At 49.2% G+C, this 13399-nt stretch overlaps 5 protein-coding genes across 5 annotated transcripts; all 5 read left to right on the top strand.

Moving 5' to 3' along the window:
• Positions 1-365: 365 nt before the first annotated feature.
• LCP9604111_7269 (recombinase DMC1) lies at positions 366-1738 on the top strand (the record flags this gene model as incomplete). The annotated part of the gene is made up of 7 exons (XM_039075282.1): positions 366-407; positions 478-570; positions 633-832; positions 891-1318; positions 1381-1403; positions 1456-1618; positions 1671-1738. 7 exons carry the CDS (start codon positions 366-368, stop codon positions 1736-1738), a joined length of 1017 nt encoding a protein of 338 aa, XP_038926660.1.
• Positions 1739-2047: 309 nt separating this feature from the next.
• LCP9604111_7270 (putative ribosomal small subunit assembly protein) lies at positions 2048-3039 on the top strand (the record flags this gene model as incomplete). The annotated part of the gene is made up of 2 exons (XM_039075284.1): positions 2048-2965; positions 3031-3039. 2 exons carry the CDS (start codon positions 2048-2050, stop codon positions 3037-3039), a joined length of 927 nt encoding a protein of 308 aa, XP_038926661.1.
• A 756-nt stretch (positions 3040-3795) lies between these two features.
• LCP9604111_7271 (general transcription factor IIH subunit TFB6 family) lies at positions 3796-4761 on the top strand (the record flags this gene model as incomplete). The annotated part of the gene is made up of 2 exons (XM_039075285.1): positions 3796-4189; positions 4298-4761. The coding sequence occupies 2 exons, from the start codon at positions 3796-3798 to the stop codon at positions 4759-4761; spliced, it is 858 nt and encodes a 285-aa protein (XP_038926662.1).
• Positions 4762-8298: 3537 nt separating this feature from the next.
• On the top strand, positions 8299-9668 carry LCP9604111_7272 (RNA-binding protein; the record flags this gene model as incomplete). The annotated part of the gene is made up of 4 exons (XM_039075286.1): positions 8299-8591; positions 8646-8789; positions 8849-9593; positions 9666-9668. 4 exons carry the CDS (start codon positions 8299-8301, stop codon positions 9666-9668), a joined length of 1185 nt encoding a protein of 394 aa, XP_038926663.1.
• Positions 9669-11004: 1336 nt separating this feature from the next.
• LCP9604111_7273 (uncharacterized protein) lies at positions 11005-12766 on the top strand (the record flags this gene model as incomplete). The annotated part of the gene is made up of 4 exons (XM_039075287.1): positions 11005-11345; positions 11402-11445; positions 11544-11555; positions 11607-12766. 4 exons carry the CDS (start codon positions 11005-11007, stop codon positions 12764-12766), a joined length of 1557 nt encoding a protein of 518 aa, XP_038926664.1.
• Positions 12767-13399: the final 633 nt, after the last annotated feature.

Genomic DNA, 13399 nt, shown 5'->3' on the forward strand with positions numbered 1-13399 from the left:
CTTGGTTTTCGATTGACTCTTGGTTGTGGTTTTCCCGAATGGGGCCAAGGAGAGAACGAGGAGATGAAGTGTGGCAATGAGAGGATATGTTGAAGCTGAGGGGAATTGGATTCGGAGACCGTTGCAACTGGAAAGAAAGAGAGCTTCCAGATGAGAAGAGTCCTGAGAATATTTCGAGAAAAAAAAAGGAAATGTCTCAATCACCTTGTTCTTGTAGTGTATAGATGTAGTGCGCTCTGTGCTTAGTAGCTGTCTAAACCCGTGACCTTGATCACCCAGGTCGAGTCTTTTACACCTCTTGTTCACTCTACAATCTACCCCATCAGTCAGCTTCAGATAGCCATCCCCAATTGATCCACATCAAGATGCCGGGCTCGGTTGGAAGTGATGAATTCGACGATGACGAGGTACAGTAATCCTCATACCCACGCACGTCCTAGAGCTGCCATCTAACCAATAAATGATCTACAATTGCAGGCCTTCATTCTGGACATCGACGGCATCCAGGCCCACGGCATTGGCGCAGCCGACATTACCAAGCTGAAGGCCAATGGATTCTACACTGTTGCTGTCAGTCCTCATCTTCGCATAGTTCAAGCCAATTCCATCCCCAAACCTAACCACTCATCCAGTCCGTCCACGGCGCCACCCGCAAAACCCTCCTAAAGATCAAAGGATTCAGTGAAGTCAAGGTCGAGAAAGTCAAAGAAGCAATTCAGAAATGCCTCCCCACGGCCTCGGGTTTCATCACAGCAATGGAACTCCATCACCAGCGCAAGAAAGTGGTCCGTATCTCAACCGGCAGCAAACAATTCGATTCAATCCTCAACGGGTGAGTGCAATACCAATGCCCCTGTCAAACTCCATCTAACCCAATCTAACCCCACCAGTGGCTTCCAAAGCATGAGCATCAGCGAAGTCTTCGGCGAATTCCGCTGCGGCAAAACGCAACTCTCGCATACGATGTCCGTAATCGCCCAACTACCCAAGGAAGCAGGCGGGGCCTCCGGTAGAGTCGCCTACATTGACACAGAGGGCACGTTCCGACCTGAGCGTATTGCCCAAATCGCAGAGCGATTCGGAATGGACCCCGACACGGCGCAGGAGAATATTTCCTATGCGCGCGCGCTGAACAGCGAGCACCAACTCGAGCTGCTGAACACGCTTTCTCAGGCGTTTGCGGGTGGCGAGTATCGGTTGCTTGTTATCGATAGTATCATGAACTGTTTTCGGGTTGATTATTGTGGGCGTGGAGAGTTGGCGGATCGGCAGCAGAAGTTGAATCAGTTTTTGATGAAGCTGGCGCATATGGCTGAAGGTGGGTTGTTTTATATGTGTCTTTGCTCTTTTGGCTGCTTTGCTGATTGGTCTGACTTGCAGAGTTCAATGTTTGTGTCTTGATGGTGAGTGCGATATTTTGTTTCTCGAGGTCTTGTGGCTCACGCTTCAGTTCAGACAAACCAAGTCCAGAGTGACCCTGGCGCTAGTGCTCTCTTTGCTGGAGCTGATGGTCGCAAGCCCGTTGGTGGACATGTTCTTGCTCATGCTTCCACTACTCGTGTGCTCCTTCGGAAGGGTCGTGGTGAAGAGCGAGTTGCGAAGATCCAGGATTCTCCTGGTGAGTACTTCGATATAGTCCGGGTGCTACCACTGTTCTAACTTTTTCTAAGACTGCGCTGAGCGTGAAGCAATCTATATCATTACCAATGGTGGGATCAATGATCCTGACAAGGCTTGAGGGTAGGGTCGAGACGATGTATCGATGTTGAGGGAAATGCTCTGCAGTCACGATTTTCATGAGATTTCGTGATATCTCAGGTTTTATTCTGTGGTGATTTTATACCATTAATCAATTTATACCATAGAGAATAGGTTAGAATACCAACTCCAAGTTATGTTCATGTCGATGTAGTTGAAGCCCTAACTAAGAAATTCACCGCCTACACCGCCGCTCTGACATCCCGGCAAAATTCTGTGCCAAGAGCAAATCTGCAGAAAAAGTTCAGCTCAATCAACGCAACAATCCAGCGTCAAACCTCCATTCAAAATGAAGGGCGAATCCGTGCAGGTAGAAGGGTATACCACCCTACCTGTGCAGCTCCCAACAACCCCCCTCTTCCCCTATCCTGCAACACACTATCTCTACATCCGACCACACGAACCCCGAATCCCAGACCCAGATTCCACCCGCTCCCTCTTCATCGTCAACGTCCCAATCGACACCACAGAAGTCCACCTTCGACACCTCTTCGGTGCGCAACTCGCCGCAGGCCGCGTTGAAAAAGTCCAATTCGAAGATGTGCAGACCAAAAAGCGCACAGCGGTAACAACCACAGAAACCAACCTAACTCAAACCAAAAAGAAGCGCAAGCGCGTAACTGCCGATGACTTTGAACGCCACCTAGACGACATCACGCTCCCTTCAACCTGGGATCGCAAACTTCAAAAGAGCGGCGCCCACGCAGTCGTCATCTTCGCCGACAAGCCCAGCATGGAGACCAGCCTGAAAGCCGCCACGAAGGCGGCCAAGCGGGGCACCACCATCATCTGGGGCGACAGCCTGCCGACCAACCGCATCCCTGTCCTCGGGCTAAACCGGTACATCGCGCACGAGCGGATGCAGTACCCTGATCGGGGGACGCTGCTGCGGGCGGTGAATGAGTTCATGACCACGTTCACTCAGGTGTCTGAGGTGCGCAAGCGCGAGGATCACAAGCGTCTTGCTGTGCCGGACGAGGATGGATTCGTTACTGTTTCGCACGGGCCGAAGTTGAATTCTGCGGCGAGGGAGGAGGAGATGAAAGAGCTTGTTGAGAAGCAGAAGAAGAAGGCTGAGGGACTCGAGGACTTTTATCGGTTCCAGTCCAGGGAGAAGAGGAAGGAGAGACAGAACCAGTTGCTTAGGCGCTTTGACGAGGATAAGAAGAAGTTGGCGGAGATTAAGGCCCGGAAGGGGAAGATTCGAGTAAGTTTTCTCTTCTTTGTTCACTTGCTCCTTGGTCCTTGAGGTTTTACTGACTTTTTATACAGCCTGAGTAATCTGTTACATGATAGCATGGCGTTATGGGTGTCTTTTTTCGCTGGCAAGCTAAAAGGTTCGAGAGGTGTCCTATGTACATGTGAGTTTTTACCTTTTCTTTGCCTTCTTTTATGCTCGCTCCTATGATGAACTCGCTGGGGCCATAGTAGCGAAACGCGTTTGCCCGCTGTTATGCCATGACTGCAAACACCAGCATATCTATATCTTCTCGCCTTCTGAACTGGAATTTCGTCTTACCGGGATTTATTGTGCTTCTTGGTGTCGCATCTGCTAATTGTGATTCGAAACAGGTTCGATACATACATACCTGTTACCCCAATATCAATAGTTCATGACCCAATTATATATGTTCGAGTTTTCGTATCATCCATAGCCAACTCGTAGATGTCTCTAATTCCGGATCTCCCGCACAGACCAACGCTTGGCGTTACATCCCACCTCTGGGAAACAGGACGTCTTATGGGATTGATAGCTCTGCCAAAGTATAGAACTGTTTAAAAACATCGGAGAATAATGGCTACAGTCAGCTGTATTATTTGATACTACTTTCGGCAAAGTCACGTTCTCCAAGCCTGTGGCAAAAGCTTCACACGATATATCCCGCATGATATATCCAGCAAAAATAGCTCTATCTCAGTGGCATACAGCACCTCATCGGCCATTCTTCGCTCTTTTTTCATAAAACCCCCATCAAGAGTGAGAATCTTAATCATTGAATCTGGCACATTCTATCTATATCGAAAGAAAGCCACAAGATGTCCCCTGCCTCAGTCAAAAATGAGCAAGACAGCGACTCCGACTCCGACGTCGAGTTCGAGGATGTCCCAATCTCCCTCCCAAACAGACCCAGAAACAGAGAAGACAGAGGAATCCCGATAACCATCCCCGCAACCCCGCAACCACAATGGACTCCAACCCTATCACTCCCGCCACAGCGAAGCCAACCCATCCCCTCGGGCTCCGAGGAAGAAGTCCAGCTCCGAGGCCACATCAGCACCGGCATAGAGAGAGTCACGTACCGCAAAATGAAATCCGACATGGGTATGGACGCACCGGGTACGCCCGCCTCAGAACGCAGGTATAATGGCTTCAAAGAGCTCGCTGCAGATGTGGAGGGTCTTATTGATGCGCTTTGGGCGTCGGCAACACGTGAGTTTTATATCTTATACAACGTAGAAGTGGATTATATTGTTTTATACTATCTTTATTGCCTTCCTTTTTGACACCATCTGCTACATTCTAACCAATTCTGCCCAGCGGCAATCCAAACCGAAGCCCTCATAACCCTAGCAGGCCTAACCCAAACCTCCCTCCCAGCCTTCCCCTTCGATGCCCCACCGACTCTAAACATCCTATACAAGCTCGATTCCGTCTTCGCAGCACTATGTACAGGCACACACCCACTCACCGGCGCCGTTCTACCAGGTGCACAGCTGGGCCACTCTCTCGTGACCGAGACGCAGAAGGTTCGGATCCGGAGTTTGGCGGAGAGGACTAGATATGAAGTGTTCTCTTGTTTGGAGAAGTCGAAAGATGGAGTTAATGCTGGTACTGTTAATACTGGCGGGTATGGATATGGGGATGACGAGGACGAGGCTAGTGGCGACGAGGTCGAGCCGTGGATGTTAGAGGCCACGCGGGTTTATGAGAAGAGTCTTATGTTGCTTGCGGAGCAGGATCCCGAGGTGGACGCGGGGATGGATGAGTTCAACTGTTTGTAATGTATATTCAATCTTGTTGCCTGATCTAGGTGTGCCTATGCGGCTCCAACATTAAATAGATGTTGGTGAAGATGATATTTTTAGAATGGATCTCTTGCCATTACGTCGGTGTACATATGGTGCATACGAGGCAGACGCTCAGGCCACACACAAAATAGTGACCAAGTAGTTCGGAGCACGTCCCACACCAATTTGCATTACATACGGCCTCTATTGTCCTAACATTACTACCTATGGACGCGGATATTTCTAGAAACTTCTAGCTAATGAAAGAAAAAAATCTGCACCGAAAAATAAAAAACAAAGAGCCTGTGGGGTCCAGGCAAAAAAGTCGGTCGATTTTATTCACTATACAAATGCCGATTGGATCGGTAATGAAGTAATGAGGTTTACAGTAAGAGTTCCCGTACCTCGAATTCAGGTATCAGTCACACCCAGTGTTAGCACTCTCTTTGGCCAGAACAGAGCGAACTAAGTGGATGTGAGCCCTGAAAGTGGGGGTCATTGGGGCCAGCTAGTGGCCTGGGTCTGTGTAGCTCGGGGCTGCAATGGCCAGTAGTAAGTCCGAGAGGCTATAGTTTAGATGTACATCGTGAATATACGATTTCGTTGGCTGTGCTTTGACCTGGCCTTTTTTGCCACGTGAAAGCGAAGAAAGTGGTAACTGTGTCATGACAGAGGGGATATACCAATAGTTGTATGTGCATATGCTTTGGATGATATTTCCGATGGTGGGAACGAGCTGCTTTGTTTCCATGGTTCATACTGTATATTCAGGTATAATATGAGATTGTGTTACTGAACTGAGCTATAACTAGATATATATTGTGGGATGATGTTGTAGCTGCCTATATAGGTCGTTTGCTTAGGGCTATACTATTCCGTACAACAAGACCAGTTTGCCGTGTCTTACCATGCAAGGGTTGGATTAGCTTATTTTCATAGAGCTGAGCAGGTGAACGGAGGGGTTAGATCTGAAACCTAACATCCCACCTTAATGAATATCATCCCTTGCACGCAACCCCTTCCACAGTATAAAACATACAATAGAGTAACATGGTCGAAACCATGTCAGTAGAGCATGGTTATGGGTAATTCAATCTTAGAAACGCGTCGCGTACCGCGTAGAGTGAAATAAGCCAAGCAGATGAAATCTCTGCTGGTAAAGCAGTAATTCCAATACGAGCGGCCCCCCAATCCTGGCCAATAAGAGCAGAACTTTGCATGGAAAGTCTCCCATGGTTCTGATGGAGCCTTTTTTTTTCTTTCTTTCTCTTTGATGTCTTTTTTCCTGGTCCTGTTCTTTCATGACCGGACGTGCGCGGCTGAGGTATTTTGGGAATACGAAGGGGAGGAAACCAGATTGGGAAGTCCTTGCGTGCAGCTTAGGGCAGTACAGGACATGGATTAGAGAACCTTGCTTCGAGAAGATTGGATTGGGGGCTCTCTGTGACCTCTGGTAGACCTTCAGCTCCAGGGCTGCAGACAGGGTATCTGGGTGACCTTGCTGTATTGTGGAAATGGAATTACCGTACGGGGCTGCTGGTTCCATGGTTCTGTGGCGTTTGTTCTCTTCCAAGGTTTGTCTTGCTTATTATGATATTACATACAGTAGATCGGGTGTGGACATGCTACTAGACACCATCATGTCTATATCCATGAACACCTTAGTATAGCCCTAGTTTTGCATATAATACAAGAGATCAGATCAAACCACTGCCTATGCTAAGATGTACGGAGTACCCAACAGGTTACTACCTGATCTGCTTGTACTCTTACTCAGCATATGACGATGACGAGGGCTCGGGAGAGGCCCACACAGACCTGAGGAGTTGACAAGTCACATTGCGAGGGCGGCGACAGGTCCTTGCAGATTTCATGCATTGGGGCTTCCGGCCCCTTGTTCTTCTGGCTTTCACCGAATTTTGTTCACATTTCTTTTTTTTTTTTCCCTGTGGCTGATCATGCGGACAGGTGGAAGAGGTCGATCATCGGCAACGAACTTTGGATGCAGACCTCGGGTCCCAGGGTATGATGTATCATCTTCAATTCTCCCGGGCTTCCCGGGATTCTGGTACGATGAAGAATAGTAAGCCCCCCGCATGACTGATATCATGCATTTTTGACAGGAATCTGGGGACAGGCTGGTATATATAAGTATTCTGTACGGCGTACGGAGTAGGGTTTGTACCTGCCTCAGGTCAAGAGAGGAAAGAGCTCTGATCGACAAAGGCAAGGCATTCTGCACTACCGGCTACAGTGTACAACTAGTAGATATCATACTGTTGATACTGATCTATACACGCAGTTGGATACTAGACTCGACCTACTCTGTACTATTTAGTATGTTGTTGGCGACATACTTCAACTCTGGAACGGAACATACCAATACCCTGTAATACACTTACCATACCGAGACTCACGTAATGCGTTTCCCACTTCCCCTCTCTCTTCATCTCGCGAGATTTCCAATTCTTCATTTTCTTCTTTTCCCCCTCCTACCTTCCCCTCCCTTTTCTTATTGTTCGAAGATCTCGGTTTCAATTTTCTGTTTAGTTATCGGGAGTTCTGCTTTTCCTCCCTTGTTGCCGATTACTCTTTTTTTGCCTCGCGCATTTCCAGTGTTTTCCCAGGTTTTCCTCAACATCTAGGTAAGTTGCTTGGTGTTATTCTATCGCATGTCGCATCTTGGCCCCAAGCCTCTTTCCTCGTTTGAATGTACCCCAAATTCTGTCTGCCCCATATCTATCAGCAGTCCGGCGCAGCGCAGCGCAAATTAGCCCTAGATCGCAAGCTTCTTTGCAGGGTTCACGATTTTAGTATGGCGACGCCTTCGCCTTGACCAGCGCTTCGGGACATTTGAGCCGATTATCCACCGGTCGCACGCATCTCAACCTCAAAAACGTCGCCAATATGAGGAATCGGTCCGATCTGGATGTCTGACTTGCCCGAAAACTGTGCTGGATTGAGAGGGTGGACGGTCGCATTCGGACATGAAACCGGGACGACGGAAACGGCCGACGCATGATGATCGCCTAGCACCCGAGTGGAAGCAAGTCCATTTTCGTCTCGCGCATCCGATTTTCGCCGTTGGATTGTTCGTCTTCGGCGACTCCTCAAAGCTAGCATCGTGAGATGCGATGCTTCCCGAAGCACTAGTCTTGGCGATTTCCGGCACCACTTTTTTTGAGGCTCAGAATCATATATACGCCCGAGGAACCAGCCGCAAAAATGCTGACTACGCACTTTTTTTTCCCTTCCGCATCGTTTACTCACTTGCATTGCTTGGTTGCCTTTCTCTGCTATTCACCTCTCACTTCCTTTTCTTTACTCGCGCATATGCAGATCTGCTTCAATTTCATTGAAAATTGATATAATCTGACTTTATATCTTCCCTAGCTTTTCACGCCCGTCTCTTTGCTTGGCTTCGTTACGACTTGATCTCACGCCGGTCTTTCTTTAACGACTCCACGAAGTTCTAGTCGCTCAGACATCTTATATTCTTACGTCGACTTTCCGGACTTTGATCTTGCAACCATGTCTTACAACGGCTACGAAAACTTCCCTCAGCAGGATCCCGCCGCTGCTGGCGCCCCGGCTCCCGTTGACACCAACATGACCGGCCAGGCCGATCCCTCCGCCGCTCAGTTCCAGGGCCCCCCTCCTGGTGAGCCCAACTCCGCTCCCGTCCCCCAGCAGGGTGCCGATGGCAAGACCACCCTCTGGATGGGTGAGCTCGAGCCCTGGATCGACGAGAACTTCATCCGCAACCTTTGGTTCCAGATGGGTGAGCAGGTCAACGTCAAGATGATCCGTGACAAGTTCTCTGGGTAAGACTGCAATTAGAACTTTCATCCCAAAATTGTTTCTAATGTGGGTAGTAGGAGCAATGCCGGATACTGTTTCGTCGACTTCGCTTCCCCTGCCGCCGCTGCTAAGGCTCTTTCCCTGAACGGAACCCCCATGCCTAACACCAACCGCGTCTTCAAGCTCAACTGGGCGACCGGTGGCGGCCTTGCTGATCGCAGGTAAGCGATGATCTCTTTGGTTGGTTGCCTCCCGGCTCTAAAAAACTGACCCGTCCCAGCCGTGATGACCGTGGCCCCGAGTACTCGATCTTCGTTGGCGACCTCGGCCCCGAGGTGAACGAATACGTCCTCGTCTCCCTCTTCCAGAGCCGCTTCCCCTCTTGCAAGTCTGCCAAGATCATGACCGACCCTATCAGCGGCATGTCCCGCGGTTACGGCTTCGTTCGCTTCTCCGATGAGAACGACCAGCAGCGTGCTCTTACCGAGATGCAGGGTGTCTACTGTGGCAACCGCCCCATGCGTATCTCCACCGCTACCCCCAAGAACAAGGGTCCTGGTGTCGGTGGTAACGGCGGTGCCGCCATGGGTATGCCCGGTCCCGCTGGCATGTACCCTCCCATGGGTGGCCCTCCCATGCCCTTCTACGGTGCTCCCCAGCCTATGAATCAGTTTACAGACCCCAACAACACCACCGTCTTCGTCGGTGGTCTGTCCGGCTACGTTACCGAGGATGAGCTCCGTTCTTTCTTCCAGGGCTTCGGAGAAATCACCTACGTCAAGATCCCCCCCGGAAAGGGTTGTGGTTTCGTCCAATTCGTGCAGCGCCACGCCGCTGAGATGGCTATCAACCAGATGCAGGGCTACCCCATCGGCAACTCCCGCGTGCGTCTGAGCTGGGGCCGCTCCCAGAACAACTCCGGCCCCGCCGGCAGCCCCTACCGCCCTGCTCCCCCGCCGCCTCCCATGTACCCCTCCATGGGCATGCCCCCAACCCACCAGTATGGCGGGTTTGCCCCCATGAAGGTGAGCGATCACCCTGGCAGCCCGATCCCGGATCAAATGTGAAGCAGGCGGTCGGCTGACACACTCTTCCAGTAAGCGTTTCCCTTTGATTGAAAGCACCAGCAGGAGTTATTTGTGTCATTCCAACGATGATTCTATTGTGTCATAACAAATTCGTTCCTTGGTTTCTGGGCCAAGGCTATAGCTCTTGATGAGCATTTGTCTCCTGTGCTACGCATTTCCTTTTTACGTGAGCGCTATTACCTTAGCAAGATCTGAGCTTTATCCCCTTTCTGATCTGTCTTGTTCTTATGTATCTTTCCTTTTTTCACCCTCTCTTCGACTCTCCCCCTTTGCGCCCCGTCGTATTTTATTTTTCTTTATCTTATTTTCGATGTGTCTCTGCCCTTATGCTACTTATGCTATCTGGGTTTCCCGCCACTGGGTCTTTGTCTGCGTGTAATGGAAGTCCGAATTGTCCTGCGCTTCTTTTTCCCTTATACTCCTTGGGCAGGCATTCTGCGAAAAGTTCCATTTCCCCCACCGTTACCACTTTTACCACCTTATTTCATTTGTTCCTTTTTTTTCTTTTTTTTTTTTCTTTTCTTCAAGCAGCTAAATTGAATTATGTTCGCTTTGAGAATCTTCGCGTCGTGCTTCTTTTTACCCTTGTTTCTTGTTAAGACTGATTGCCGGCTTGTACAACACGCTTTTTTTCGTGCGCCTCAGCGTTTGTCGATTCTAAATTCCTTTGATCGTATGCAATAATGTCCTGTACGCTTGTCTGGTATTTTGCATTGCACTACTGCCTTCAAGCTCTCCATTTCCTGGTATTGTATTGTCGGCCCTTGGCTTCTGGATCTACCTATAAACATTGCTCCTGTGGCTGGTCCCATAGGTGGAGGTTTCAATGGACTCGAGCATATCTGGTTGCTCTGTTAGCTGGTCCCTGGTGGTTGTCTTGCTATATTGCTGTCTGCTGTCTGCTATCTTGAGAGTCTACTGGGTTAGGGCTGGGATTTGGACTGGACTGACTCTGAGACTACTCTTCTGGATCATTGTAAATTTCTTAATTCCTGAATGGAATGTATATAGGTATGGCTCTTCTATCTTTTTTTAATGCTTGATATTCGCCGGATGACCATTGGCAAGTGGACCTCGGAACTGTACAATACTCACATATATGAAGTCTACATACATCCATACATGTACATAGAAACATTGGGTGTACACCTCCAGACGTCTTATCAATATGTCTATCGATAAGCATACTGCCTACCATTATCGATGCTATAGGAGTGCTACTCAAGGCAACAACGACCGTGTTGATTGTATACCGCCTTGCACGACTTCCCATAATTTGTATACACCACCCAAGCAACTTCGAGATGATCAGTCCATCCATTCTCTTTTTACCACTCTCCACAGCATCATGCGCTACAGAAACTGGGATGTCCTTCTTTTCCCTGGGGCTTCGAAGGCCCCCATCCAAGAGTTCAAGACACAATGTTTTGTGACCAAGGACAAAGACTCGCCCTATCTACAGAATGCTGTCTTCCTTGGCCCTCATGCACACCATCCCGAGCCAGGTGTTTTTAACCAGCTGCCAGTCCTCACAACATTCATCCCAAGTCTACCCAAAGACAGTCCGTTCCAAGTCTCAGTTCACAGTTGGGAGAAGCCACGTCCCAGTGTCCAGATTGAGTCCAATATGGAACCAGAGGACGTTTTGCTGTTCGAGGCACGGGTCTTCGTTGATGGGGTCTTTGTTGCGTGAGTAACTTACGATCTATGTACTCTGATGCTTGGATTAAGCTGATGTCTTGCAGGGGTAGTATCTATCCACAGAGAACTAGTTGGCCACAGGTTATGGGTATGTTGCGCGCGCTTGCTTCGGCACAACGCAGTTCTAATATCCCCATTGCCTTGCTTGGTTTTATTATTGAATAGCTACTGACATTCATTTGCCAGATCTGGGCTCTAGTATGCGATTCCTTCTTTCCCTTTGATTTCAAATTCTCACAGTCCGAACAGATCTTGATCGAGATGGAAACCAAGATGTCCTTCGATTTCCTCCCTTCCATCCTGAGATACTACAACAGAAGCATTGGGATGCCGGGGATTCTCAAGGTCGAATCAAGGTTATCATCGCAGAAGGTTTCTCTCGCCCCAACCGCTCACCCCCGTTCGAACGATACAAGCATGTCATTGCTTTCTCTTTCCAGCATGCACCACTAGATGTGCTGGAATTCTCTGACATTGCTTGGCCCAATCCCAACATGTGGCTTGCTATGCCGAACGCATCCCGGTATGGATCGGCGGCCAGATATAGTACCCCCAGGGCAGTTGGCGATGGCGCACATGGGCATTCGCCAAGCAAACCTAGCAGATCCGATCATCGAAGTACGATTACGGCCAACACGAGCAGCCAATCTAGCAGCAATGCAGCTACTTACAGCGGTAGTACCGCATCAACTTACAATGCCTGGACCCCTCACCGTGGGTTTCCCATTCCTTCCACACAATGGAACGGCTATCCACAAGAACCTCGATGGGAGCCACAGGAAACATACATCGTGGAACCTGTCATAGACGCCTTCGTTGATGATACAGCTTGGCGACAGCGTGGTGCTCGATCCTCTCGCGAGGACATCCCAATGCCAGACTATACTTCCACGGGATCGAACAGCAGCCGGGCCATCTCCAGCATGACTGGGATGAGCTACGAACACAGCAAGCAGCCCAGCATCAATTCATGTCTTGACGATGAGCAATACAATGAGCTGATTGAAGCTCTGACACCAACGAAGGCTCCTCCAATGGGTACGCGCGCACCATCTAATACTCCATCCGCTGTCGCCGCCGCGACATCTGCCTCAAAGCCTTCTGCTGCAGCCGAAGCTCGATCTGCAAGCTACAAGACCCGAAGCCGCCGTGCATCCGCACTCAGGGAGATTTCACAGTCAAGCACCCGTGATGTTTCGGGATCGAGCGAGCCCAAGAAGAACTTGACTCCATCCAAGATCGGGGCGTGTCCAAGCGAGAAGGTCCGGAGCAAAAAGGAGACCCAGAAAGAGGCCAGCCAGGAGACCCCTAAAGCGCAGTCTAAGGGTAAGTGTAAGGGGATTGCGAACGAAAACAGCAACTCCAGGGATGTCGAGAATCTACAGGACGAGAATGAGTCGGTTTTGTAGGATCGCACTGGCCATGATCATGATGCTTTTCAGCTTATACTTACCTAATCATTCATTTGTTTTAGTTCAGTGACATGAAGCCGGCATGTATCTTTTATGCGAGCTTCAACCAATGCACTTTTTACTACGAAGTCGACAAATGTACTGTTTTATAAAAACTTCAATCGATAATTTTACCCTATTTCAAGCTGACAAGTATACTTTATTCGAATTTGGACTAACACTAGTTACTATCACGAAGAGTCTTTATCCGGATCTCGAGCAATAATTCTTCCACTATATGAAGTACTGTTTTATGCATGCAATTCCTGTACTACTGCTACTACTTATTCACACATGATATAACAATAGCAGTAGTATGGTATTGGATACCTGGCATTACATGGTGTCATAAGGCGGTTTCAAACTTCGTGCCTTCTCAACTGCCTTCTCAACTGCTTGTTTGGTATGAAGAGTCACTCTACCAGGCGACTGTAAAGTGACTTCGCTCTCTTTCTTCCCCTCCCTCTCTCTCTTCCCTATCATCGCCTCTTTTCCCATCTTCGTTCTTCGCTGCCACACGTCTCTTCTTCACCGCATCATATCTTCTCTCTTTATTGTTCATGAACACCACGGACCACAATATCCAGCCAG

This window comes from Penicillium roqueforti, assembly GCF_015533775.1.
Source record: "Penicillium roqueforti strain LCP96 04111 chromosome Unknown scaffold_22, whole genome shotgun sequence".
Classification (NCBI taxonomy): Eukaryota; Fungi; Ascomycota; class Eurotiomycetes; order Eurotiales; family Aspergillaceae; genus Penicillium; species Penicillium roqueforti.